The sequence below is a fragment of the Mustela nigripes genome, chromosome 2 (genome assembly GCF_022355385.1).
Source record: "Mustela nigripes isolate SB6536 chromosome 2, MUSNIG.SB6536, whole genome shotgun sequence".
Classification (NCBI taxonomy): Eukaryota; Metazoa; Chordata; class Mammalia; order Carnivora; family Mustelidae; genus Mustela; species Mustela nigripes.
Window position 1 is genome coordinate 216,757,977 of NC_081558.1, and position 25,366 is coordinate 216,783,342.

A 25,366-nucleotide genomic window follows, 5' to 3' on the forward strand; every position below is an offset into this window, starting at 1 on the left:
GGAGTGAGAATTTTCAGGCAAAATAATTACTCAGGGTTTTTTTGTTTTTTTGTTTTTCATTAGAAAGCCATATTCACGTTGAAGGTTTATATGTCCGTTCTGTCCTGTAGTACATCGCAAATCCGAGACCATCGTAGGGAGCGATCTGGCCCAGAGAGATCAGCATCTGGTTCCTTAACGGCTTCACCATCAGCAAGCTCCCTCCCACGCCAGCGGCTCCGGTGTCCCCCCCAGCGGGGCGGGCGGAATGAAGGAGGGTGCCTCCGTCAGCTCGGGCGCCGTTAAGAACAGACATTTATTTTTCACATTTCTGGAGGCGGCAAGTCCGAGATCAGGGTGCCTCACTGGCGGCTTGTGGGGGCTTCTCTCCCTGGCTTGTAGATAGCTGCTTTCTCGCCGTGTCCTCACGCAGCACAGAGAGAACGAGTCTCTTCTTGTAAGGACACTAATCCCATCCTGGAACCCACACTCATCACCTCATCTAAAGCCAGATTCTTCCCAAAGATCCCCCAACCAAATGTCGTCCCACGGGGGTTAGGGCTTTGACACGTGAATTTGAGGAGGGGGACAAATTGCAGTCCATAGCAGAGGGCACGGCCCTGCTGTTTAAGGATGTTTCTGAAAGTTGCATATAACACATCTGCTTCCGATATTGGCCGAACTTTAGGCACACGGTCACACCCAACTGCAAGAGAAGACAGGGAACATACCTAGCTACGCTGAGGGCTTTCCATTACAACGTGCTCAGGGAAGAGTTGGGATTCAGACTTCTTCCACATTGCTTTGTCCTGACTGTGATACCTCATGGTCCAGAATGGCTGCTTGAGAGACAGTCATCACCTCTGCAATCCACCCAAGAAGGCATTCCTTACTCAGTCAGACCGTAGCGTGGGGGTGTTGTCTTTTATCTGCATACAATATATTCAGCCAAAAGCTGGGGTCCTTAATACTAATGGAGAAGGATGGACAGGGAGTTGGGGAACTAGCAATCTTTCCCACATACACCATCTGCTTGTCTCCAGGATCTTAGCTTAGCTTCATGTACAATGGCTCTCTCCTCTTCTGACATAACCGCGAAGTCTCCACCACAAGCTCCCCAAGTGCCTGGGCTCGGCTTTCCTTCCCCTTTTCCTCCCAGAATCTGGCAGCTAGAAAACAGCAGGCAGTTGTTAGCCTAGCATTTGTTTGCTTAGCTGAGGCTGAGTTGTACCCGGTGTGGAATCGGGAAGCAGAGGCTGGCGGTTGCTTCCTGACCTCAAGTCAGCCTACCGCCCATGCCAACGCCTGCCACACACCCCACCCCGGCCCTGCGCCTCCTCCCGTTTCAGAGGTTACAAGTCTGGGTCCCCTTAGACTTTCCACCCCGTACCCCTCCGTAAAGTTTCAGAGCTCTTTCTAATAAACCCCAGACGGAGGGACTGTTTTGCCCGGCAGCAAGTTCATCCCCTGGCCTTCTTGAGACATTTAACAGCCAAGGATTGTCCAGTGCGGGAAGAAGGCCATAGAGGACAGACACCTGGGCTCAGGAGGCGACGAGGCACGGGGGCAGGGAAGGACTGTTGCCCTCAGCCATCTGTCTGCAGCCGGGCCGGTGGTGGGGGGTTCCAGATGGCTCCGCTGACCTGTGGGCTCCCCCCTCTTTTATCTGCTCAGCGCTGGGCAACGGGACCCCACCGTGCACTGCTGAAACCGTCCCGAGCTCGCCGGTTGGGAAGATTGTCCCCGCTCTCACGGCCTCCAGACGGGAGAGGTGCCTCCACGGGGCGCATGCGGACGGACGTCGCCAGCGGGCACGTGACTTTGAGCTGTCGGGGCTGGGGCTGCCTTGGAAGGAGCCGCGCACATTCCTGGGGCCCTCCAGGTGTCACGTCCAAACCCTGCCGGAAGGCCCCACAGCTATAATAAGCTTTTTCATGACGGGTCTTGGGAGGAATTAGAAATATAACTTTTCAGGCGCTTACTGATTATCCATGAAAGGGGCACGCCGTGAGATTTGTGGCCCCCCCTTTTAAAGGCACTGATTTCTATATTAAAACAATAAAATATGTCCAAGGGCGTGCTGGCCCCACAGTGTTTTAGTGGCTCCTCCCCCCAGTTCTAGAAAGCTCGACCACAGGAGGAAACCAAGGAGAATCTGCCCCCTGGCTCCTCGTCAGAACGTTCGAGGCTGTGTTTGGCCAGATGGAGAAGACGGGAAATTATTATGCATGCTCCCAAGGCGGGGAAAGAGCCTCGATCTTAGTGCTCAGCCTGGCAGTGTGCCTGCTCGAACCAGCTCAGCGTCACACGGGGGCGGGGGGATGTGCTCCTCCTTTCCAGGCCCTGATGTAGAAACTCAAGTAGCCGCTATTACCTGTCCAGCCCGTAAGACGAGATGAAAGGTGATGCTTGCACAGGGCTGTGGGCAGAGGCAGGCCCAGCGCAGCAGACCCCTGACCCCATCCACGGACGGGCTTGCGGCCTCCCCCTGTCGCCCCCAGGGCATGGGCTGGCCTGTGTCCCTGCCCCTTACCCAGATGCTGGCGTCCTAACCCCATACCTGTGGATGGGACCTTAATTGGAAACAAGATCTTCGCAGGTGGCCGGGTTAAGATGAAGCCATTAGAATGCCCCTAATCCGATTTGATGTCCTTAGAGAAAGGCGGCATTTGGACGGAGAGACAGACACGCACAGAGGGGCAGTGATGTGAAGGCAGGGAGAACACGCCACCTGCCAGGAGTGTCCGGGGCTCCCAGAGGCTGGAAAAGCCCGGAGCAGGGTCCTGGGAAGGGCTTCTGGCCTCCAGCACCGCGAGACAGAAATGTCAGTACCCAGACTGCCCAGCCTGTGGCCCTTTGTGACAGCAGACACCGGGCCCTTGCCTGCCCCGGATGACGGATCTCGCGTTACTAGCTCCCTTCTCTGTGCCCCGGGCCCCCCATCCAGCCGCCGGCCCCAAGAGAGCCTGCCCTGGGGTCCTGCTCATGCCGAAGCCTCCTGGGTCCCTGCTGTGGGGTGAAGTCACTTCCCCGGCGCCACCCTGGGGCAGGGGAACAATTCGGAGCCCCTCCGTCTGCCCCGCAGTGGCAGTGCTGTCCGCCAGCATCGCCAACCTTGGAGCCACCCCTGGTGAGGGTGCTTGCGTCCTCCGGAGCTCCTAACGCCCCAGTCCCCTCCAAAGCCCCCCTCCTCTGCCACCCTGCTCCCGCTATGCTGATCCTGGCTCCTTCCTGAGTGTGCTTATCTTGGGGGGCGCGGACAGAGGCCAGGAGCCTGCTGGTTTGTTTCTCGGGAGGCCAGGGGTGCGTTGGTGACTGCCCCCAGGACCCTCTGATCTCGCAGCGGTGGGTTATGGAGGCTGGGACCCAGGGGCCTGTTCCTTGCCTTGCCCAGTGGGACTGCCCTGATCTCCACAGTCAGTCCTTCCCCATGACTTCCCCTAAGAGAGGATGGGGACTCCCAGGCCTCTGTGTCCCCAGCAGCCGTCACAGTCGCCCGCGCTCAGAACTGGAGGGTGGGGCCCTAGCTTGGGTCCAGCCTCTGGAGGCCCCTCCTCCACACAGGCCAGGTGGGTGTCCAGTTCGGGGCCCTGGTCCCTCTTTCCAAACCCCTGCCCTGACCACTCAGGCATCTGCCCCCTTCTCTGGAGGTAGGGGGTGGGCGCAGATGTGCCCGCAGAGGTGAGTCATCTGGGGCGGGAGCTGGCTGGGCTGGGACAGGTGGCCTGCCCCACACCCTGGCTTCCAACCCTCGACTCCCAGGGGGTTTGGGTTTCCCACGCTTAGGAGCAACCCAGCCCCAGGCCGGAGAGTTCAGCCCTGGAGACTTGCTCACAGCTGCAGCTGCCAATAGGGGCCACGCCGTCCAGGCCCTCCTCCCGGGGCACGCTGCCCCTGTGCCTGGCTTCCTGGCCTGAGGTGCTCACGTGCTCTGGGGAGTGGGGAGGGGGTGGGGGGGCGGGTCCCTGCAGGCTGGGCGCAGGGCAGCAGGGCCCTGAGGCTGTAACTTCCGAGGCCCAAACAGGAAGAGTGACCTCTGAGCCAACAGAGGCATCAGTGGCCTTGGCGGTCCAGCCTGGGGGCCTCCGGCAGCCTTTGTGGGGCGAGCGCGCGAGCTGTGGCCAGGCCAGGAGGACAGACTGGAGGGTCCTGCAGACTCTCCAGGGTAAGGACACACGCCAGGGGGCCGGGGGCAGCTCCCGGTGGGGGTAGAGGGCCAAGGTGGGTGGGGGGGTGGGGCTGTCCCTGCAGCCGCGAGCGGGACGTGGCCGGGGGACCCCCAGCCCGAGCACGGTGTGGCAACGTCCCAAGCATTCGGGCCGGACACTGGAGATCACAAGGTGGGAAGGAGGAGGGGTCGAGGTGTGGGCCTCAGCTCTGGGAGCCCAGGGCCCTGTGTGCGCTCTGACCGGCTGAGCGGCCGATGGCTCCGTCCTGCCTCGGTCGGGCCTCCTTTTGGGTCTCCGTCCCTGTGAGCTCAGGAGCCCCCTTCTGGATGAAGTCTGGGGGAGCCCCCCTCGGCCCGTGGCCCCTGCTCCGGGCATAGTCGTGCCCCGTTCCCGGCACGAAGGCCCCGACCCCGTTGCCTCTCCTCCGGGGGCTCCCCCGAGATGGAGACGGCGTGAAGCCGGCGGTGTGAACTGGCTGAAGCCGCTTTGGGCAGGCCCAGCTCCAGGGGCGTCTGTGGCCCCAGGATGTTGAGCAGCCGAAGCCCAGAGACCCGCACTCTCTCTGTCCGATGGGAGCCGGGGGAAGGTGGCCCGTGTCGGTGTGCAGACGCCCTGACCTGCTCCATGGCCCGGGATCCTGGCGGTCTGTCCTGTGGGCGCGCCGGCCACCACGGGCCTCCTAAGACAGGGGCACGGGCCACCGGGACACCCGACCTGTGCCGGACGCCCTCCTCAGGTCCCGCCCCGACGTGGACCTGCCCGCATGCCTTCAGGGCCCTTCGCTCACCCGGAGGAGCCCATCCTGACGTCCCTCGAACTCAGGGAAGAGCGGCTGATCCCACCAGGAGACACCGGCCCGCAGCCCCACGGTCCCTGGTGCGGCCGCAGGACTGAAGGCCGCGGGTCAGCAAGCCCCTGGGCCCTCCAGGAAGGGTTTTGTGATGCCGGCACGGGTTCTTGTCCTGGGCAGCCAACAAACGCCCATCTGGAACCTCAGGAAGGTTCGAGAAATGCTGGCAAAGATCTGGCGGTCATTATCGCTGGCCTCTGTTTCCCCCATGGAGGGTGTGGGGTCTCTCCCCAGCTCTGCCTGCCTCTCTGTCCTCAGCCTCTCTCCGAGATGTGAGCGAGGCTCCAGGAAGCGGAGTGACGGGACCTGAGCTAGCCCCAGGGCCGGAAGCCCCCTGCTCCCTGCCAAGTGAACGAGGGACCCGCCAGGACTGTCAGGGCTGCGGGGCTTGGAGGCTGGCCCGGTGCAGGGTTGGGGTCCCCAGAGACATGCGACTCAGTGGGCAGGTTATTCCCCACAGGCTTCAGGGAGAGGCCGGGCCGCGGGGTCAGCGGAGCCCGGTGTGATGGCCAGTGGTGCTCGAGAAGGGGACTCATGAGCGGGAGGCCGTGAGCCGTGGACAGACTCCTGAGAAACTTCTCAGACAAGGTCGCTCACGGACCCCTGCTGGTGTGAGCAGGCCGTGAGGAGGCCTGTGGTCTGGAGCCCCTGCGACAGCCCGGAGTGGGGGCCAAAGGTGCTCGGAGCAGGGCCGTGGGGGAGGGGACCGTGGCCCTGTGTATTAGAGGGTGTGGCAGCGGGTCCCCTGACAGCCAGTAGGTGGGTTTGAGGTAAAGCACGGGTCCCGTGGCCCTTGGGTTTTCGGTGGCGTTTGTTGGAAGGACACGCTGTGGGTTGAGCAAGTTCAGAGCCGGAGACCACTGGAGTGGTGACCGTGTCCATTGGGGCGACCTTGTCCATAAAAGGTCCAGGTGGGGCTTTTGGAATGGAGTGGGCCAGATGGCAGAGGTCCTGGTCCACAGCGGGGAGAGGACCACAGTCTGTCCCCCTGAATGCAGGACGGGGTGTCCGCAGGCACCAGGGGGGCATGGCGACGGAGCCAGACCCTGCCCGAGGGGCCGGGAGGACCACTCCATGAGCCGCCTGGAGACTCGGGCTCGGGACTGTCCATCCTTGGGGGCAGTGCCGGTCCCGTGGGCAGGAGGACATCTGGTCGTGGTGGCTTCAAGCCTCCAGCTGGACTTAAAGGGAGCCTCTGCCCCTGCACCCCGACTCCTGCCTTTTGGTCAAGCTGTGTCCTTGGCAGCACCCGGCTTTATATTTCATATGCGGAGGGGCTTGTGACAAAGAGACAGGCCCATGGGTTCCAGCCCTGGAGGAATCTCATCTCCGAGCTGTGCCACGAGGCTCGTGGGCGACGTGTGGGAGCCTGAGGCATGACCCCCCGGGACATGGGGTGGCCACTGGCGTGTCGTCCAGGTCCTGGTGCTCACAGCTGGACGGGGGGACACCGAGGCAGGACAGGACAGCCAGCCTGGGGAGTGGCTACGACGGTCCTGCCCAGGTGGTGGCACCGTGACACACGCCCTGGCCCTCGCGGCCCCCTGTGCCCACCACAAGCCCCTCCGTGCTCTCACCCTGATCTTCCATATTTCTCGCGCCCTGGCCCGACCCACGGTGGGACACTTTTGATGACAGACGAACAGGGTCCCCCCCCCAGGATCGGGTTTGAACGCGGGCGGCTCGTGTCGCAGCCACAGTGTCTTGGAACCTCGGGGGCAGAGCTCCGGCATTTGTAGGTACAGTTCCTGCAAGGACCAGGATGGGCACAGGTCGCCCACGTCACAGGGCAAGCAGGGAGGGTCTGGGGGCAGCACAGGCGCCGGGGAAGGGTCATCCCTGTGATCTGCACGAGGGCCAGTCCCACGGACTGAACTGCGCTCGAGGGAGGTTTGGGTGACGGTGCGCTGAGGCAGGAGGAGATGTCCTGGGGTGCTGGTGGGCAGGACACGGCACAGTGCTCCCCCATGGACACCTTCTGGCCCCAGGGAGACAGACTAGGAAGTCCCCGGGGCAGTCCGTCGTTTCTCAGAACAGACCCTTCTCCCATTTCTGGTGGAGCCCCCCACCCCGCCCACCCTCGGTTCCAGAGGCCAGAGACCAGAGCGCAGGTGGTTCCCTGCCGAGAGCTGGAAGCTGCTTGGAGAACATCCGACCCAGCATTTTCTCTAGAAAGCAAGGCCCCGGGAAGGGTCCAGGGTTGTCCAGAGACACAAGGCCAGTGTATGGAAGGACTGTGACTTCTCAACACACTTCATGGGCCCTGCAGGACCCAGCAGACTCCGGTCTGAGACGGGCTGCGCCTATAATGCAGGGGTGTGCTAGTCTGGGCCGCCCCGGAAGCCGGACCCCAAGCCGGGTTTGGTTTGGGGGAACCCCCGTGAGAGCAGGCGTGGGGCAGAAGGCTGGGGAGGCCGGAAAAGCCGCGGATAGCTGTGTCTGACCCAAAGTGAAGGGGAGGCCGGAGGGCGCAGGAAGGGCCGGCCAGGCCCCAGGAAGGCCTCCAGGCTTGTGGGGGGGTGCGGGGTCTCTCGGGAACGCTGCCTCCAAGCTCCATCCGTGAGCTGCCCTCAGGAAGTGGGTTCTCAGGACAGGGTCTCAGCAAGGCCACCAGGACCTGCAGCCCCTCTGCTCCCTGGAGGTGGAGGCTTCCCTCACAGCCTCAGGCAGTGCCTTAAAAATCCACCATCGTGGCCCTGCCCCCGGTTTGTGGTTCAGTGCCTCGGTGACACTGTGTACGGACGCAGAGTAGATGCCCGCACCTCGACAAGCGCCCCGTCATCTCACGGCCTTGCCAGGTGCAAGAGCCACAGCCTAGAGAGGCACAGCCAGCCTGCGTGTCGTTATTGTTACCGGCGACACCGGTGCCGCGCCGTGCCCTCGGCTGGCTTGCATCATCGCCTGGTCCCCGAGGTCGTCTGTGTTTTGGCCCCCGGGTTTTTCAGCTCGTTCTCTGCTGGGTCTCTAGGACTTCGGACAGCACCTGGCACCGAGTACCTGCTCACTGAATGATGGACGGACGCATGGATGATGGACGGACGGAGGGACGGATGGACGGATGGATGGACAGACCCTGAAGACAATGTGGGTCACCTACTTTGTTCTCAGACGGCGCCCTCTCATCTGCCGTGACTCAGTCCCATCTGCTCCCTGCCCCCCAGGCCCTAAACGTCCAGTCCTGTGCTGTGGCCCGCTAACAAGGACACGAGCTGGGTGTCCTGCCAAGAGTGTGCGCCCTGCCTCGCCTCCCGTCTGGCTCACCCGCCCTGGGCCACAGGCAAAAGCCTCTGTGTCGCTTTTTAATGGTCTGCTCTGTCTGCCTGGCTTCGCACTAGCAGCCGGCCGGCCTGGCTGCTGAGCGGCCGCGTCGGTCATTAAGGCAGCGGGTCGCCCGCAGAGCTGGACAGCTTCCTGCTGCCCTGGGGAGCCAGCCAGAGCCTGTGACCTGCCCAGTTCTGGGAGGAGGCACTGCTGGGGGCCCGGGAGCCACACAGAGCTGCACTTTCAGTGGTTTTGCTCCGCGTCCCCTTCGCTGCAGATTCAAACCAACTGTGTCACTGCCCAGGTGGCCCGGGTCCCCCGGGGTGGGGAGGGGGAATGGCTTCCCTGCACGCCTGTCTGGGGGTGCCTGCCCCCTTCCCACAGCCTTCCCCACTGCCCCTCCTGGCAATGTCACAGGGAGGCCCGCCCTGTGTCCCCTGGCATGGGCCTGGGAGGGGACCCTGAAACGCCAGCCCACGTGGGGGCAGTGGTGGGTCTGCCCGCAAATGGAGCCAGGCAGGGTCACCCAGATTCCTGGGCTGCTTCCCAGGACCCTGCGGGGGCCTGGAGGGGCTGCACCTTCCCAGCTGTTTCCTGTGACTCCCGGGGACGGACCTGTAGCGGGGCAGGAGTGGGGCGGCTTCAAGCAGGGGCGCCGCGGTCTGGTGCAGAGGCCCACCCCCCGGGAAAGCGCAGTGCTGGCCGCCCGTCGTGCTGCGGGTGCTATCCTGAGCTCCTTAGCTGTCTGAGTCACTTCAAGGGCAGGGCCTGCAATCCAGAGGCACGGGGATGTTAGGCGACTTGTCCAAGGTCACACAGGAGCTGGACTGGAAGCCCAGTGCTGCCTGCCCAATAAGCACAGTGATAGGATGGGCAGTGACAGGTGCACTTTAGCAGTCCAGGAGGACTGCTCGGAGGTGGTGACAGAGAGGAGAGGCCTGCAGAGCTCCTCTCCAGTGAGAGACCCAGGGTCCCCACTGGTCAACGGGGCGGGTCCACGGAAGGGTCCCAGCTTGTCTGAGCAGGGACAGCATGGAGACATCAAGCTCCAAAGTGATAGCCCCACGGGGCGACAAGGGGAGACTGCCCTGGACGAGTCCGGGGACACGAGCTCCGTCTGGGGCTTTCCTGAACATCCTCTTCCCAAGGACGAGTTGGCCTTGGGAAGAGGATGTTGGCCGCCTCCACTGCCGGCCATCCCTGGCCCTGGCTCTGGCTGGGCTGTGCTGCTGCGTCCAGCGTTCAGGTGCTGGAGCCCACGGAGCGCACGGCCCGCCTCAGGCCACCCCCAGCGAAAGGTCTGCCCCATCCGAAGCCCTCCGCACACGGAGAGGTCAGGTGGTCCTGCTACGCTGCCCGCACAGAACAGATCGAACTCTGGCCGTCCGCTTCTCCTGCCCGGAGGGACCAGTGTCCACACCTCCTGTACGTGTCCACGTGTCCACGAGTGTCCAAGCCACTGAGCCTCCAGTGTGCAAGCGCGGAGATGGCCACGACCACGGGCCACCGATGCAGGGCTTAAAACAATCGAAATCTGTTCCCGGGCTACCTGGAGGCCAGAAGTCTGAGAGCAAAGCATCGGGGCTGTGCTCCCTCCGTGGCTCTCGGGCCATCAGCGTCCCCCGCGGGGGTCACACTGATCCAGCTCCTTGCTGACCTCGAGGCCCCTCTGTGCGGGCTGCTATCCTGGGAGGGCACGTGTGAAAGGGTACGGCCCGGGAGCCCCACCAGCTGTGCCGGGGGTGCACGGGGTGGGGGTGGGACTCTGGCTTCCTCTGTCCACCAGGGTAGGGCACAGTCACCCCCGACCTCCCCACCCTGCGGAGATGAGGCCAGCCGGAGACCCGGTGGTGTGTCTCCAGCAGTGTCCCCCTCTGACTGCTGCCCCCGTGGCACCCCGTAGGTCTTCCTGGTTGCTCCCTCTGCACAGGGACACGTCACGTGGTTTCTGGCTGGGCCAGGACTTTAGCAGGGTAGAAGCAGAGGGAGATAGAAATGTCGCCCGTGGCTCGGCGGGGCTCCGGGTCCCTTTCATGGTCCCCGCGGTCCCTGTGCTTCCAACTTGTGAACCGGCCCCCACCTCACCTCGGTGCCTCCCCCCTCTTGGCACAGCTGTGTGTGCACGTGCGCGTGTGCGCACATGTGTTTCTGCATGCCTGTGTGCGTGTGTGTATGTGTGTGCAAGGCATGGCTCCCGAGTCCAGCAGGCTCCACTCCACCCGGGCAGCTGTGAGGCTCCCAAACCTTCTCCATACACCCTGGGGGAGGGGCGCACGCCCAGATACACAGGCGTGCACACACCTCACATGTGCACACGGGGACGCACACATCACACACACGCACACACGACCAGGTGGTCAGAGCGAACAGCTCTCCCCGACCAGGGTCCCACACTCGGACAGGGGTCCTGCCATCCACGCTGCGGGCTGCTCTGGGGAGGGCACTGTGAGGTGTATGTGTGGGGCCCCCCAAAGTGTCAGGTGGTCTCGGCACCCCCCGGGGCCCCCGCACGCTGTGCCGGTACCGCGCAGACGGTGTGGAGTAGCACGGTGTCCCCAGAGCCCCGGAAGCTGGGGGGGGGATCTCAGAGCCCCTCTTCGCCCCCCCACCTGGCCTTCCCTACCGATGGGTCCCCGAGGGAGCCAGCGCAGGCTCTGGACTTGCCCTGCCTCACCCAGGCCTGGAGCGGTGAGTCCCCACACACCCTGACGTCAGCCTGGCCTTCCGGACAGGAAACCCGCAGCATCCGGAGAGTCCGTCCACGGGCCGGACCGCTGCTGTACCAGGAACGCTGCATCTCTGGACGAGGGGGGCTGAGATGGCTCCGTCCGCCCCACGAAATCTCAGAGCAGCCCCCTTCCCTCCCTCAATGGGCAGCCAACATTCTGGTTCTGTCGGAGGGACCACCCCCAGCAAGGGCAGAGCTGGGGCGACCTGGGACGATCTGACCCCTCCCTCTCCCCGGGGACCAAGGTTGGGTCAGCGGCAGGCCAGGCAGGGCAGGGAGCGACCCCTCCCACCCCCTAATTTTGAACCAGGCTTCAAGCAGGCACTCACCTAAGGTCCTGGTCCTTCGGGTCCTTTGGGAACCATCACCTGGGGTGTGACCGACCTCCGTGCCCGGCTCTGTTGTTCACGGGAACTCACAGGACCTCGCTGGGCACAGACCCGTGTTCGGAGCCCACCCTGTTCTCTTGGGAAGTGCCCACTTTGAGGATCGGGGAGACCATGGGTGTGAGTGTCCTCTCCGGGCTGTTTGTAAGCACAGACCAGAGCGGAGGGAGCAGGCACTCAGCGGGCCAGGTTCAGGCCCTGGATCTTCTGGCTCCTGGTGGCCGCTTCCCTGTAACCGTATGGGTGGGGACTCCAGGCCCCTCTGACCGTGATGCCCAGCAGCACCTCATCACCCTGTGCGCTGGGCTATACGGCTTCCTGGGCTCTGCCCCGGCGGACCTCAGGGGAGGCGCTGAGGGGGAGGCTCAAGCTGCTCCTTTGCGAGCGAGGGCCCCGATTTTGTAGGGCGTCTGGGGCCTGGATGCCAGCAGCATGGCTGCTCACCGTCTGATCAGCTCAATGTGGAGCCTCAGTTTCCTTTTCTGCAACGTCAGTCACACGCGCACGGAGCTCTGGTTGGAAGGCTCGGCGGACGGCAGGTGCGGACAATAAAACACCAGCCGTCCAGCAATACGGGAAGACGTCCAGAACAAAAGCAGAGACGACCTTCGGCTCCATCAGCATCAGACATCGGTTCTAAAAAATCCCCGAGTCTTCCCTTCCAGCTTACCTCATATCAGAGAATATGATCACGGTTGGGAGCTGCTGTCCTTCGTAACTGTCCTTTAGGAAATCTGGACTGTTCTCCGAGTTTTCCGATCGTAGATGTGTAACAACTGTCATTAATAAGTCTTAAAAGAACATGTGCATTTGCAAGGTAATTTCCTGAGGCTAAATTTTCAGTTGAAATCCACGGACGCCTTTATGTCCCCTGCCTGCTTTTAAATGCCGGTCTGTCCCCTCCCCCCAGGCCCAGCGCGTGGCATCGTGGTCACCAGAGAGCGGGCGCCGGGCCGGGAAGTGTTGAGCTCAAGCTCAGGGTGTCCTTTCAGAATCGCCGCCTGCCCCACGCCCCCGTGTGCTGGGTCCCTGCGCCGCCGGCCTGCGGGGCTGTCCTTGCTGGGAGAAGGCACGGGGGACACGGAAGGAGCCCCATCGGGACACAGGAGCCCGGAGCCCCGGGCACGAGCCAGCAGGAAGGGGGCCGGAGCCGGGAGGGCAGAGTCTGGTGGTCCCAGGCTCATGAGCCTGGTCCTTGGCCATGCCTGGATGGGTATCCAAGGAGGGTGTTCGTGGCACAGACACCCCGGAGTCCCGGCTCTATCCCCAGCCACCCTGTCTCTGTGGGAATTATCCAGCTCCTGGCCTCTGTCCTGGGTTCCCCCGGCTTCTTCTGGGTCAGGGAGCTGTTCCCGGAGCTGTGCACAGTGATGCACGCAGAAGCAGGTCACTGCGTGCAGACAGACCCAGGAGAGCCCTGGGGACCAGGAGCGCTTCCCTCTACTCTCACGAAACGACCCAGGGCCGCCAGCAGCCGGAGAGGAGGGCCCGACCTGCGCCCAGAGCTTTACCTCTTTCCAGCGTGACAATGTCCAAACATACACAAAGCAGGTCAGCCGCTCTCCTCCTGGGGCCGGTGCACGCGCACGCACACGCACAGCCTCTCCTCCAGCCTCAGCCCCATGGGCCGCCGCGCTGACCACTGTCGGCCTCTCGGTGCCGGCCACAGGACCAGCGACTCCACGCTGGTTTGTGGGACAGAGGACGACCCCCCCCCCCCGGCATCAGCGTGTTGGGTCTCTTCCAGTTCCTGTCCTGGAGCCATCCTCCCTCTGCTCCTTTGTGCCAAGACGTAGTCGAGAATCCAGGTCCCGAGTCCCTCGTTCAGGTGTCCCTTGTCATCAGTGTGGACATTCCACGCCTCCATCCCCTTCCTCCGGGATTCCCTCCAGTGGGCATCTCCGTCTGAAGCCTCCATCACACGCAGCAGGTGCCCCGGCCCAGGCACAGCGGCCAGCCCCAGCAGGGGTGTGGGAGGCAGAGCCCGGTCCCTCGGAGCTGCAGAGCCTGACCTCCAGGGTGGCCTGAGTCATCGCGTTGTGAGGCCTGGACGGACGCTGGGCCTCCACGTCCCATTGTTGGTTCTAGGTTGATTTGCTGGTGCTGTTTTGTGCAGAAGAGCCTTCCCGGCTGTCCCTTCGGGCTCTTAACCCCGGAAGGGGGCTCACATTACAGGAAGATGGGGTCACGCTGAATCCATTTCGTTTTGCCCCTCGGTTACTGGTTCTGGAGAAAGGGATCCCGATGAAAACTTCCTCCAACAGAGCAAGTTTGGTTGAAAATTTTTTTCTTCTTAATTTCTTGTTGGGGGCCACAGGGTTGCATACGATAAACGTGTTTGGTCAGGTGACCAGGGTCCTGTCGGGGAGAGACCTGTCCTGTGGCCGGTGGTGGGACCTCGAGCGGCCCTGACGCTTTCCTTCTTGCTGGCACGAGACGGGTCTCAGGTCCACCGTGTCTGCATCTCACCCATGAGCTTTTTAAAAGGGGGACAAGGTGTCAGAGACCCAAATGCAGGTCCTCGGCGCTGGGTTTTGCTGTCATTGCTTCCGTCTGTCTGGTGCGGGAACCGGTGCTAGGAAAGGCTTTTACAGCACGAGACTACAGTAACACTTTCAGTTCACATTTAGGGTTGTGGGTCCGTGTGGCACCGATCTGATTCTGATTCCTCTACATCTCCTCTCACACCGATAACGGGTTCCTCCAACATTCGTTTGCTTACTTACAGGCATTATCTTAGGAAATACACTAAATTCCAAATAATAATGTCAGATTTCACTCTGACAGTAAGACTTATTGGGTGATATTTATAACTTCTTTATTGCTTTTTGTCCTTAAAAAAAATCCCATTAAAAACAACCTAAATACTGTTCTAAAGTCCTTTGAAATAAATCTTTTCTTTGGTTTTGTAACAAACAATATAAATTTATAGAAATTGGTGGGGTATTTTTGGTAAGGATACTTTCTTTTTCAGTTTAAGTTTATTTTTTGAATATGAAAACATCTACATAGTTCTAAAGTCAAACCTTGTGACGTCACAGGGAATCTCTGCCCTGGTCTCTGGGCCACCCTCCTGCCCCCCGGGGGCTGCACCGGGCTCCTGGAGCCCTCCTCATTCCCCACGTGACAAGCGCTCTGGGAGCATCTTCTGTCCTAATGAGGTGACTCTCGGGGCTCCTGGTCGGCTCCTGGGTGGGGGCTGGTCTCCAGAAAGAGCAGTGGTGACTGACTGGACGCTGGAACTTTTAAGTCCGCCCCTCCCCCCACCAGGTATCCAGGGACGGGGAGGGGCAGGGAAGGGGGGTCCATGAGCTGTTCCTGGCCTGCGTGAGGAAGTCCCATAAATCCCCACAGGACGGGGTCCCGAGAGCTTCCGGCTGGGGGCACACGTCCACACGGAGAGGGTGACGCACCCCAACTCCACGGGACGGAAGCTCCTGTGTCCGGGACCCTCCCAGATCCTCTCCCGATGTCTCTCCATCTGGCTGTTGACCTGAAACCTTTATCACACCTTTATTATACAACGAACCCACAAACGTGTTTCCTTGAGATCTGTGAGTTGCTCTGGCAGATTCCTCCGACCGAGGCAGGGTTGTGGAGCCCTGATTGGTCGCCGGTGGTCGGAATTGAGGGGTCCGTTGGGACTTGATTCTCGGGTTGGCATCTGAAGTTGGGAGTGTGGGATGGGGGACAGGGGCAGGGTGTTGTGGGACCGAGGCCCCATCTGCGGGATCTGATGCTGTCTCCACGCAGATGGTGCCAGAATGGAGTTAAATCATAGGACATCCAGCTGGGGTTGTGCAGAATTGCTTGCCGCGGGGACCAGAGCCCCCACATTTGGTGACAGAGTGTCAGAAGCAGTGTTTGGCGTGCGTGGTAAGGGAGATAGAAGGGTGAGGTGGCTTTTCTTTCTTATGATTTTATTTATTGAGATTGAGATTGAGAGAGATCACAGGCAGGGGAGCAGCAGGCAGAGAGAGAGGGAAAAGCAGCTTCCCCACGGAGCAGAGAGCCCGATGCGGGGCTCAATCCCGGGACCCTGAGATCATGACCTGAGCCGAAGGCAGACGCTCCACCGACTGAGCCCCCCACTGCCCCTGGGGTGTCTTTTCGACACAAACGCTGTACCAAGCTGGGAACAGTGAAGATTCACTGCCCTCCCTGATTCTGCCCACTCCAAAATCACCATTTTTATTAGTTCTGAATTATCATTCCACGGCTTTGATTTTTTGCAAATATAAATAAACACATAATAGTGATACTTTTACCCTTTCAGAGACAAAAGCCAGCACACACCAGCTACTGCATCCACTTTATCCCCTTTGCCAGTGGGTCTGGGAACTGGAGGGAGACGGAGGATTGGCCGGAGGGGGATCCCGGCGGGAGAGTTTTGTGCACTCGGTGGCGAGCGCGGGAGGCCGGGGCTTCTAGGGAAGCGGGGCGGTGGAGGCTGGGCGGGGAGGGGCCCAGGCTGTGGTCCCAGCTCCATCCCAGCCAGCCTGAAACCCTCCCCTTTTCCATCAGTTTCCTCATCCGTCGTGTGGGACCGTGGGACGGTGGACGGGACTGAGCTGGGTCCCGCCCCCAAAGTTTGTGTACACGTGCAACATCACGTCGTGCCTTTATGTGGAAATAGGGTCTTTGCAAATGTAACCCGATTACGATGAGACCACAAGGCATGCGGGTGTGCCCTAGCCCCGATGGCCGGTGCCTTTGTGGGAAGGGGACACGCAGACACACGGGGAGAAGGCCATGTGACAGAGCCTGGGGTGATGGGACACAGCCACAGAACACGGAGGAGTCCGGGGAACTGGCCGCAGCCAGGACAGACAGGCAGGACCTGCCCTGGAGCCTTCGGGGGAGCACAGCCTCACTGACGCAGGGGGCTCAGGCTCTGGCCCACAGAGGAGAGGGGGGATGTGTGGGTTACACCCCGGAACGGGGCCCTGAGTGCCAGCAGCCTGGGCCCGTGACAGAGATGGGCTCCTGTCTGAGGTCACTTTCTGCTTGGGACCCAGAGGACTCTTCCCCATTAAGTGGCAGAAACAGGCGCCCAGGGCCCTGCGCCCACGGAGACCACCCTGGGTACAATCACCTCCCTCCGCGCTCGTAATTGCTCAAGTGAGAACAGTGGCCATAAACAGACATTAAAAGATTCTCAATTACACGGCATCTCCCGGGCAAAACTACGTTTCCATAAACACCGCAGAAGCAGCTCGGAGAACGGGGCTGGGGGGCGCAGCCTGCACACCCGGACTGTCCCGAGCTCAGGCCCCTCTCCACCAGTGTGGTGGGACGTGCTCTCGGGGCGCCCCATCGCCCCAGACCCAGCAGTTTGAAGCCGGATTCGCCTTGTCTCCACCACCTCCCGCGGCTCTCCACCAAGGCACCCGTGTCCTCCCCATCGGTGCGTCCCTTTGCGTCTGCCCCGAGGCCGCCTCAGACACCCCGCCTTCGGCTCGTCCAGTGACTGGCCCCGTCACCACCACCCGGCACTAGCCGGGCTCCATCACGCACCTGCCCTCCGCGGCCACGGCCCCAGACACGTTGGTCAGCCAGCCCCAGGCCGAGGGCAGGCACGGTCACCCAGCTGCACGGGCCATCTGTCCGTGGAGAGCCACAGAACGAGGACGGACAAAGCCGGTGTCCGTCGCCTGCCTGGCCCGTGTCATTGCTGTCAGTGGAGGAGCTGGAGAGAAGAAGGTCCCTTTTCCTGTCTGTCGACGCTGCCTCCTGCGCTACGGCTCTGGGAGGGCCCGGGGGAGGCGGGCTGCAGCGGGGGTCGGAGAACACCAGAAACGGCTGTCCTGTTCTGGGCTCCCCCGGGCGCGGACATCTCCGGCCCCCGCCGGCTCCTGGGCGGGAGGGCCCTGAGCGGCCCCTGTGGAATTTGCCCCCACGGGGACGATCTGCCCTCCTATGCTAGCTCCATCTCAGACCCTGGGCCGCAGGGGGGTGGTCCGGGGAAGGGAGACAGGTGCGGTGCACGTCCAGAGGATAAGCAGCCCCCCCCACTGGAGGAGCTCACCAACATGCCCAGGGTTGTCACCCTGTTTGTGGGAATTCTTGGGAGAAGGAATTCACGGTTTGCAAATATTTTATGCTGATCTTAATCCTAGATCCTAGTTCTGTGATTAGGGTCCCTTCTAGTGGCTTGCAAAAATCCTTCAGGAAACAGTTGGACCAGCCTAGACGGGCAGTTTCAGAGGCAAGGCAGGGTTGCGGGGGCGGGGGATCTGCACATGTATCTGCCTAAACCTGAGATCCCCTCCCCCACATTTCAGAGCCAGTATCCTCTCACTGGTTTGCTCCCCATGACCATCTATAGATCCCCGTTTCAATACGTGGAGAATTAACGTCGCTCAGTGGTACTGAGGATTCCTTTCGGTGGCAACTGACAGGACCCCCAGCCAAGCTCATTTCAGGAAAGAAGAGTTTGCTGGTTGACGTAACTGGAAAGTGTAGGAGGCAGCTGCCTTCAGGCACAGCTGCATCTAGACGCTGGCAAGACAACCCTGGGCACCATCTTAATTCAGACTCTAAACTTGATTTCACTGAGGTTGGCTTTGCCCCAAGGCAAAGATGGCCTGGGAGCTCGAGGCCTAGGGTGTCCTCAGAATTCCCAGCTTGGAGGATCAGGGTCATTCTAGAAAAATCCCGGGCAGGGTTCGGATTGTGTGGACTTGGGTCCCATGGCTGTCACTGAGTTGGTTTCTGTGGGTGGGGGAGCGCCACTCTCTCGTTGGCTGGCCTCAGGTCTTGGGACCCCAGCCAGATCCCGTGACCACGCTGGGGACCATGAGGGTGTCCCACCAACAGAAGCCGTTGTGAGGGCACGACAGGGTGAGGAGGCTTCACTGAAGGAAGGCAAAGAGAGACAAAGAAGACGTTGTGTTGGGCCAGGTGGAAGCCACAGCCCCTGACAGCCCGGGAACGGCTGCTGACGTCACCCCAGGAGATCTCGCCTTTTGGGACCTCACACCTCCCCCAGCAGCCTCCTGCTCTCGTGCCCGGGGTTCCCACAGAGCTCATGGTGCTAGGAGCGCAGGAGGTGCTCTGCACATGTTTGGGGTGTCGAGGCATCCAGGGGGCGCTTGCAACCGGCAGACCACGGACCCCTCCTGCCATGTACCCCCAGGCTGTAGCGCTCACCCTGGCGGAGGGTCTGTGTCTGTGTGTGGGACGGTGGCAGGACGCAGGGGGGTGTGCCGGGGTCTGCGCTCAGAGCGCCGTCCCTGCCCCTGATGCTGGGGCACAGCGCCCTTTGGGGGCCTGGCCCGGAGAACCCCCTCCCCGCCAGCCCCGCACGCAGGTTACCTAAAGTGCTTTCCCCTTGCGCTCACATCAGCTGCTGGTCAGGATGCGCAGGCGTTTGACGCTAATGGAAAATCTGCCTTGTGACTCGCGGAGTGGCCTGAGTGATCTGTCGTGTGACGGTGAGGGGGGGCCTCTCCCCAGGGAGGGCTGGGGGGGGCCCTCTCAGCCCTGCCATGCCCACGAGGTTGGCCTCCGGGCTCCAGAACGAGGACGGACACAGAAGGTTGGGGCAGGCAGGGCCCCCCGTGCCCAGCTTAAAGGGGAGTCAGCGCTCAGCTGGCCCGGCTCGACCGGGTGGGAACGGCTCCAGGATTCCAGGCGTTTGCAGAAGCACCAGCTGCAGGGACAGCCTGGGGCCTCAGCGCTCCGGCCCTACCCCAAAGCCCCCTTCCCCTAAGCCAGCCCGTCTTCCGATCAGCTGCTTGCAAACCCTCCAGGCAGGAGGCGTGCAGGAGGTGTGGAGAGATTTGAGGAGGGAAAAATGGTGCTTAGCCAGCAAACCCTCCGCAAACCCAGAAAGTGAGGGCTTCCTTCTCTGCAGATCTGCCTGTGTTTCTGGGTTTCCAGAGGCCCGGCTGGGCTGGAAACAGAAGTGCACCGCGTGCCTTCATTCACTTAGCAAATATTTACCAAGCACCTCCCATGGGCCAGGCCTGGGCCAGACGCTGCTTCCTCCTCCGTATGCCAGCGAGCAAAGCAGACAAACCCGTGCCTTCACGGAATCAGTGCCCGAGTGTGGGAAGACAGGGAAAAAAGCAAAAAGAGGATAAGGAATTAAAGGAGCCAATCAAGAGGCGCTAAGGGCTTCGTGAAAAGCCGGGCAGGCTGAGGGGGGACGGCCGGGAGCCGGCGGTCCCTCTTCTGCAGGGGCCGGTCCAACGAGGCAGCGCGGGCCGTGAGCCGAGGGCCCGCGGTGCCCGCGACGGTGGCCAGGCCCTCCCTAGTGGCCGCGGGGAGCGCAGATGGTGCGAGGCGGCAGGGACACGGGGGGGGGGGGAGGCCGCCGTGTGACGCGGGGAGCCGTGTGACGCGGGGAGCCGTGGGCAGATCCGCGGGGTGTCCCGGGGACGGAGCCAGTGGGGTGTCCCGGGGACGGGGAGAACTCGGATCGGGCCTGCAGCGCTTCCGCGGGGGATGCCGTGGCAGGGGAAGGCAGGGAGGGCCGGAGCCCGGCCTACCGGAAGCTGGCGGGCCGGTCTCCCAAGCCTGGAGCGCTGCAGGAACGCCTGGGGTTCCCGCGACGCTGTGCTCCGGGGACACGTATTTAGCTCAGAGACCTGGGCCGCGGTGACGCAACGTTTACCGAGCACCAGCCCTGCAGCCCCTGGAGAACCGGCCCCCAGCCGCGGGGAGGGTATGGCCCCCCCCGACACCTGGGGCAGGCTGGGCCGGGCCCCTCAGAGCCGATCCCGGGACTCCGACGGCCACGTGGGGACGGGTCTGAAAGGGACATGGCCGGGGGGTCAACGTCTTGTAAAGCAGCAAGAAATGACAATGAGGTGCCCCCCTCTGCAGCCGCCTCCGTGGGGGCTGCACCCCCCAGGGGCAGAGTGTGTCGTATGGGCGTGTTACACAGGTCTTCTGTATTCGTGAGTGTTGCACGCGTGCACGGCTGTCTGTGTATCTGTGTGTGCGGGTTTGTACTGGGTTAAAAAGGGACCGAGTGCGGTCATGCAGAGAGACTCCCAGTTCAGCAAGGGCTCGGCCCTGAGCACCTGCCCTGCGTGGACCCGGGTCCTCGGGAGGACGGCAGCAGAGTGCGGGCTGCGGCAGGGCTGGGCTCGGACATGCGGTGGGGTGCTGGCCTGCCCCCGCGGCCCCCGGCCCCAGGCCCCCGGCCCCACAGCCCTGCAGTGGGCAGAGAAGTGACTCACTGGCCAGGACCAGGGCAGAGAAGGGAGACCCAAGGGGGTTGGAGGCAGGAAGAGGAGCACACGTTGTCTGGGTTGTGGGGGCACTGGGGGCAGGAGGGACCCTGTGGGGAGGCCCCTCCGGGGGCCCTGGGAAATAGGTCACCCACATAGGAGGGGCTGAGCTGTGGGCCCCGGATCGTCCGTGGGAGTGTGACCTGTGCTCCATGGTCTGGGGCGGCCCAGGGATGCAGCGGCAGTCGGCGGGAACCGCGGCTAGGCGGCGGGTTCTGAGCTGTCCTGGCCAGCTCGGATCTCCTGTGGTCGGGCAGCTTCCCTCTGTGCGGGCGGCCAGTCTGATGGCGGCAGGAAGGATGCCGGATCACGGTGTGGCGCGTCACGAGCAGAGTCAGAGCTGAAACGGACGCTGAGCTGACAGCAGACCGCGGCGCGCCGGCAGGTCGCTCGGGACGCGCTGGGCCGGGGCTCCCCGTGATTCCAGCGGGGGTCGTCATTATCACAGCCACCGGCCCCTCCTCCTCCGCCATCACGTCCTGCACCGTCACCTCCGCCAGCACCTCTGCCAGCACCTCCGCCAGCACCCTTATGATCACTGTCTAACTGCTACCGTTTGGGGGCAATGACTGGACACTTGTTCACTCCATAAACTTTCTCATCCCAGACCTCACCCCGCTCTGCCCTGCCTCCGCCGTGCCCCGGGAAGCTGTCCACCCGGTAGGTGACTGCCGACCGGACTCCCTCAGCCTCTGGCTTCCAGGGGGGCTTCCTGCCGGCGACTTCACATGGAGCAGAAGGGAGCGGTGCTCGTTCTCCACCAGGCGGCAGGAGCACGGGTCCCACCGGCTGGTCGTCCTGAGACCACAGCCCTGGCTCTGGTGACCCCTGTCCTTCACCCTGGGGGTGGTCGTCACAGCTTCTTCTGTCACCGGTGCCTCGATGTTCTCGTGGTTCCCCCAACGCTGCCAGCAGCACTGAAAGTGCTCTTTTTGTTAACAAATCTCTTTGCCATAGGTGGGCCATCTGCTTCGCGTCCTATTCTGAGAGATGCCGGTCTCGTGGCGTGCCAGGCACAGCACACACATCCTGGAGAGGCCCAGCAGTACGTGTGCAAAACCCCCATGAAAGCCTCATCTGGGCTGGGGTCAGGGACACGGCCTGCCCCGAGGAGCCCCGGGGGCCCTACGAGACAGCAAGGGCCTCGGCCAGACAGAGCCCCGCTCCAAGAGCTGGGGTGGCAAGCAGGTTCGAGGGAGCCTGTTGGAATCAGGCCTGGCTGCGATGGGGATTTGCCCACGACTGGAGGGGAGATCCAGAGTGGCCCCTGGAACCTGCGTTGGCTCCCCCCCGGGGTGCTGGGAGGCTCTGCTGGGCAGGGGAGGCTGGGAAAAGCAGACCCCTCTTCCTGGGGATACCACGTCCTCTCCAAACAGCACTGGTGGGGGCGGGGTGGGGGAGGAAGTACAGAGCTGCCGAGGCCTCTCTCCGCTGACTTCCCTTCCTGCCTGGCTTCCCCCTCTGCTCCCCCTGCCCCGCCCTGCTTTCCCCTCCCCTCTTCTCCCCCGGGCTCTGCTGTCAGCTGCTCCTGACCTTCCAAAGAGGGCAAGCCCTTGGCCCAGGGCTGCCAGACCCGTGCTCAGCCTCTCCTGTCCCCTGGACTCTGGACGGGCGCCCTGAGTGGACTGCTCAGCCCAGGCCGTCTGGAGTCTCTGCAGGAGAAACATGCTGTTTCCACGGGTGGGACTTCGTCATCTCTCTGGGCCTGGCCTCCACCGATTGTCCTCATTCCCAAGCCTCGGGGACAACGGACTTATCAGAGTGGGACCTCTGGCTCCTGCAGGAGGTGCGGTCTCAGGACAGGCTGAAAGGTGGCCGCACCGGACAGGTGACACCACAGAGCCCATGCAGCCGGGAGGGGGGCCGGCCCAGGGGCCAGGGCTCCGCGTCCCTTCCTTTGGTTTCCAGGCCCCATATCCGGCCCAGCTGGCCCCAGTCGATGTCTTCCAGATCCGCGCCTCGCTGGGACCACAGTGGTAGCCACTATTATTCCCCACAAGGCCCCGGCCTCCCCGGCTCCCTCTCTCCATCACTGGTGACAATAGTGACATCAACAGCCGAAACCAACCGACGCTTTACAATGAATGCCCCCGGGGGGCTCCACTGACCCCATCAGATGCTGGTGACGGCTCAGGGGACCTGTGTCACAGTGACCAAGGGATAGCACATGGCCAAGCAGGCAGGCGGGAGAGCCAGACTCAGAGTCTGGTCTTGGCCAGCCCAGGGCGGGGTGGGGACCTGGCTGCCGGAACACAAGGCCTGTTTACCAGGCGGGGAGCACGCCAGCCACCGGCCTACCAGACCCTGTGGTATCCACCCAGGGAATCACAATGGGCAGCTTGTGTCCCGGCCATCCTCCTGGGGCCACTGCAGGCCTGGCGCCGTGGACGGGCAGGCAGGATCCTCTGTGTCCTTGGCAAGGCCAGAGGCTTGTGCGTGCCTGTGGGTCAGCTGAGACCGTGCGGCAGAGTGGCCTCAAACTGTCCACATCCTCCTTCTGGAATGTGTTACCTTCCACGGCAAAGGGGACTTCAGGTCGCCAACTCCCTGACCCGAAAGTGGGAAGGTGTCCTAGATCCTCCGGGCAGGCCCTGGGCTGCCAGGGTCCCTTCACAGGAAGAGGCAGGAAGGAGTGTCCAGGTCAGAGAGAGGCTGGCTGGGAGTGGGGGAAAGGCCGTGAGCCGAGGCGTGTAGACGTTTCTAGAAGCTGGAGAGCAGACCCCCTGGAGCCTCCATGAGGATCCGGCCCCACCCACACCTGCTTTTAGCCCCTTGAGACCCTGCGGGACCTCGGACCCAGGAGCCTGGAAGAGGAGACATCTGTGTGCGTGAAGCCACCGAGTGTGTGGTCGCGGGAGCCACGTGGGAATGGGATTCTGCCCTCCACGGAGAGCCCCAGGAGGCCCGGAGCACGTGGCGAGTGCATGGCGAGCACGTGGCGGTTCCCCGCCTAAATCTCAAGGACAGCAACCTTCCCCAGGAGGGCCCAGGACCCTGACGCAGGCCCTCCATGCCGCGACTGAAGCAGTAGGAGGGCGACCCCATGGCCAGGCCACCGCCTTCCTCCCCGTGGGACTTCCACTGGGGACTTCCTCCCCCTGGTTCCTCCACTCGTGTGGGGTAGGGCTTGTGGCTGGGGCAAAGGGGACCAGGGAGCCCGTGGGATGGGCAGGGTGAAGAAGATGGGCCGGGGGATCTGGAAAAGGGAGCGTGTTGCTGTAAGATGACCGAGGGTGTGGCGTACGGTCCGACCGGGGCCACATGCACCTGCGGATCCAGCGGGTTGCTGGCGGGCGTAGACACGGAGCCCGCCCGACCCAGGGCTGCACACGGGGGGTGGGCGGATCCGAGCCTCCGCAAGGAACCCAGGCAACCAGGGAAGCCTGCAAAGAGGGTTTATTTTTCTTCCTTTTTATAAACTTTCGATTTCCTTATTTTTTAAAATTTTTGTATCTTTTTAAAATTAGTTTCAGAGATAGAGGTCAGTGAGTCATCAGTCTTACGTAACACGCAGGGCTCCATCACGTGCCCTCCTCCATGCCTGTCCCCTGGTTACCCCATGCCCCGCCTCCTGCCCTCCACAGCCCTCGGTTTGTCTCCTACGATCGAGAGTCTCTTACAGTTTTTCTCCCTCTCTGATTTTGTCTTGTTTGATTCCCCTCCCTTCCCTATGATCCTGTTTTGTTTCTTAAATTCCACATGTGAGTGAGATCATGTGATGGTTGTCTTTCTCCGGTTACTTCGCTCAGCATCGTACCTTCTGTTCCATCCTCGTCGCAAATGGCAGGATTTCATTCTTTTTGACGGCTGAGTAATATTCCACTGTATATCTGAACCACATCTTCTTTCTCCATTCGAGATGAGGATTTTCTACAAGAGCAGACGTGGAAGCAGGGACAGGAGGAAGGGTGGCAGGTGCAGAGGGGGGTCCCAGGGGACAGCTGCAGTCAGGGGTGGACACAGGGACAGAGGGAAGGAGACTAGAGAGGGCCTCTTGGAGCAGAGGAGGGGTGGAGGGACCGTGACAGGAGGCGGTCAGGACCAGCAGGCCAGGCTGGTAGTTGGTGTGTGGTTGGACCCCGAGCGGGGCCCTCCTCAGCCCCACCAGGCACCCCCTAACTAGGAAGGGGGCGATCCCCATCTGGAGACAGCTGCTTCTGGGTATCTCCTCAGCCCTACCAGTGTCCTGGGGTCACCACCCAGAGCAGCACATGCCGAGGGCTTGAACAACACAGACGGTCTGGAACAGGGCATTGGAGGGCCACGTTCCCCCTGGAGGAGTCTGAGGGACCACCCGACGACCCTCTCCCAGCTTCTGGTGTTGCTGGCCATTCTCGGGGTTCCCCAGTCTCTGCCTCTGCCCTCACATGGCTTCCCGTGTGTCTGCGTGCCCGCTTCTGTCTCTGCTCAGGATACTCTCCATGGACTTCGGGCCCATCCCGCTTCAGCTTGCCCCGTCTCAACTCGAGGACAGCTGCAGAGACCCTGTTTTCAAATAAGGTCCCATTCAGAGCAGCGGGGTCAGGATGTGGGTGCATATCTTTGGGGGACACAAGGCAACCCACAACATCAGCCACACCCCAAAACGGATCCCAACAGCTGAGGGGTCGGCCCTGGGTCCACACACGGGGGCACTGGGAGGGAGCTTGTCCCTTGAGCCGATGTCTCCACGGGGGACCCAGTGCCGCTGAAAGCCTTCCCCGTCCTCCCACTGTTGGAGCTGGGCCAGCTCCCAGCCCAAGGTTCTCGGA

General features: G+C 62.3%; 1 protein-coding gene across 1 annotated transcript; it reads left to right on the plus strand.

The window, feature by feature from the left end:
- Positions 1-3,962: 3,962 nt before the first annotated feature.
- On the plus strand, positions 3,963-12,215 carry LOC132012439 (uncharacterized). The gene is made up of 2 exons (XM_059392444.1): positions 3,963-4,144; positions 7,967-12,215. The coding sequence occupies exon 2, from the start codon at positions 10,086-10,088 to the stop codon at positions 11,205-11,207; it is 1,122 nt and encodes a 373-aa protein (XP_059248427.1). The 5' UTR covers positions 3,963-4,144; positions 7,967-10,085; the 3' UTR covers positions 11,208-12,215.
- Positions 12,216-25,366: the final 13,151 nt, after the last annotated feature.

Excerpts from the sequence above, each read along its gene's own strand:
- LOC132012439 (XM_059392444.1), top strand. The coding sequence starts at position 10,086 with ATGAGGCCAGCCGGAGACCCGGTGGTGTGTCTCCAGCAGTGTCCCCCT.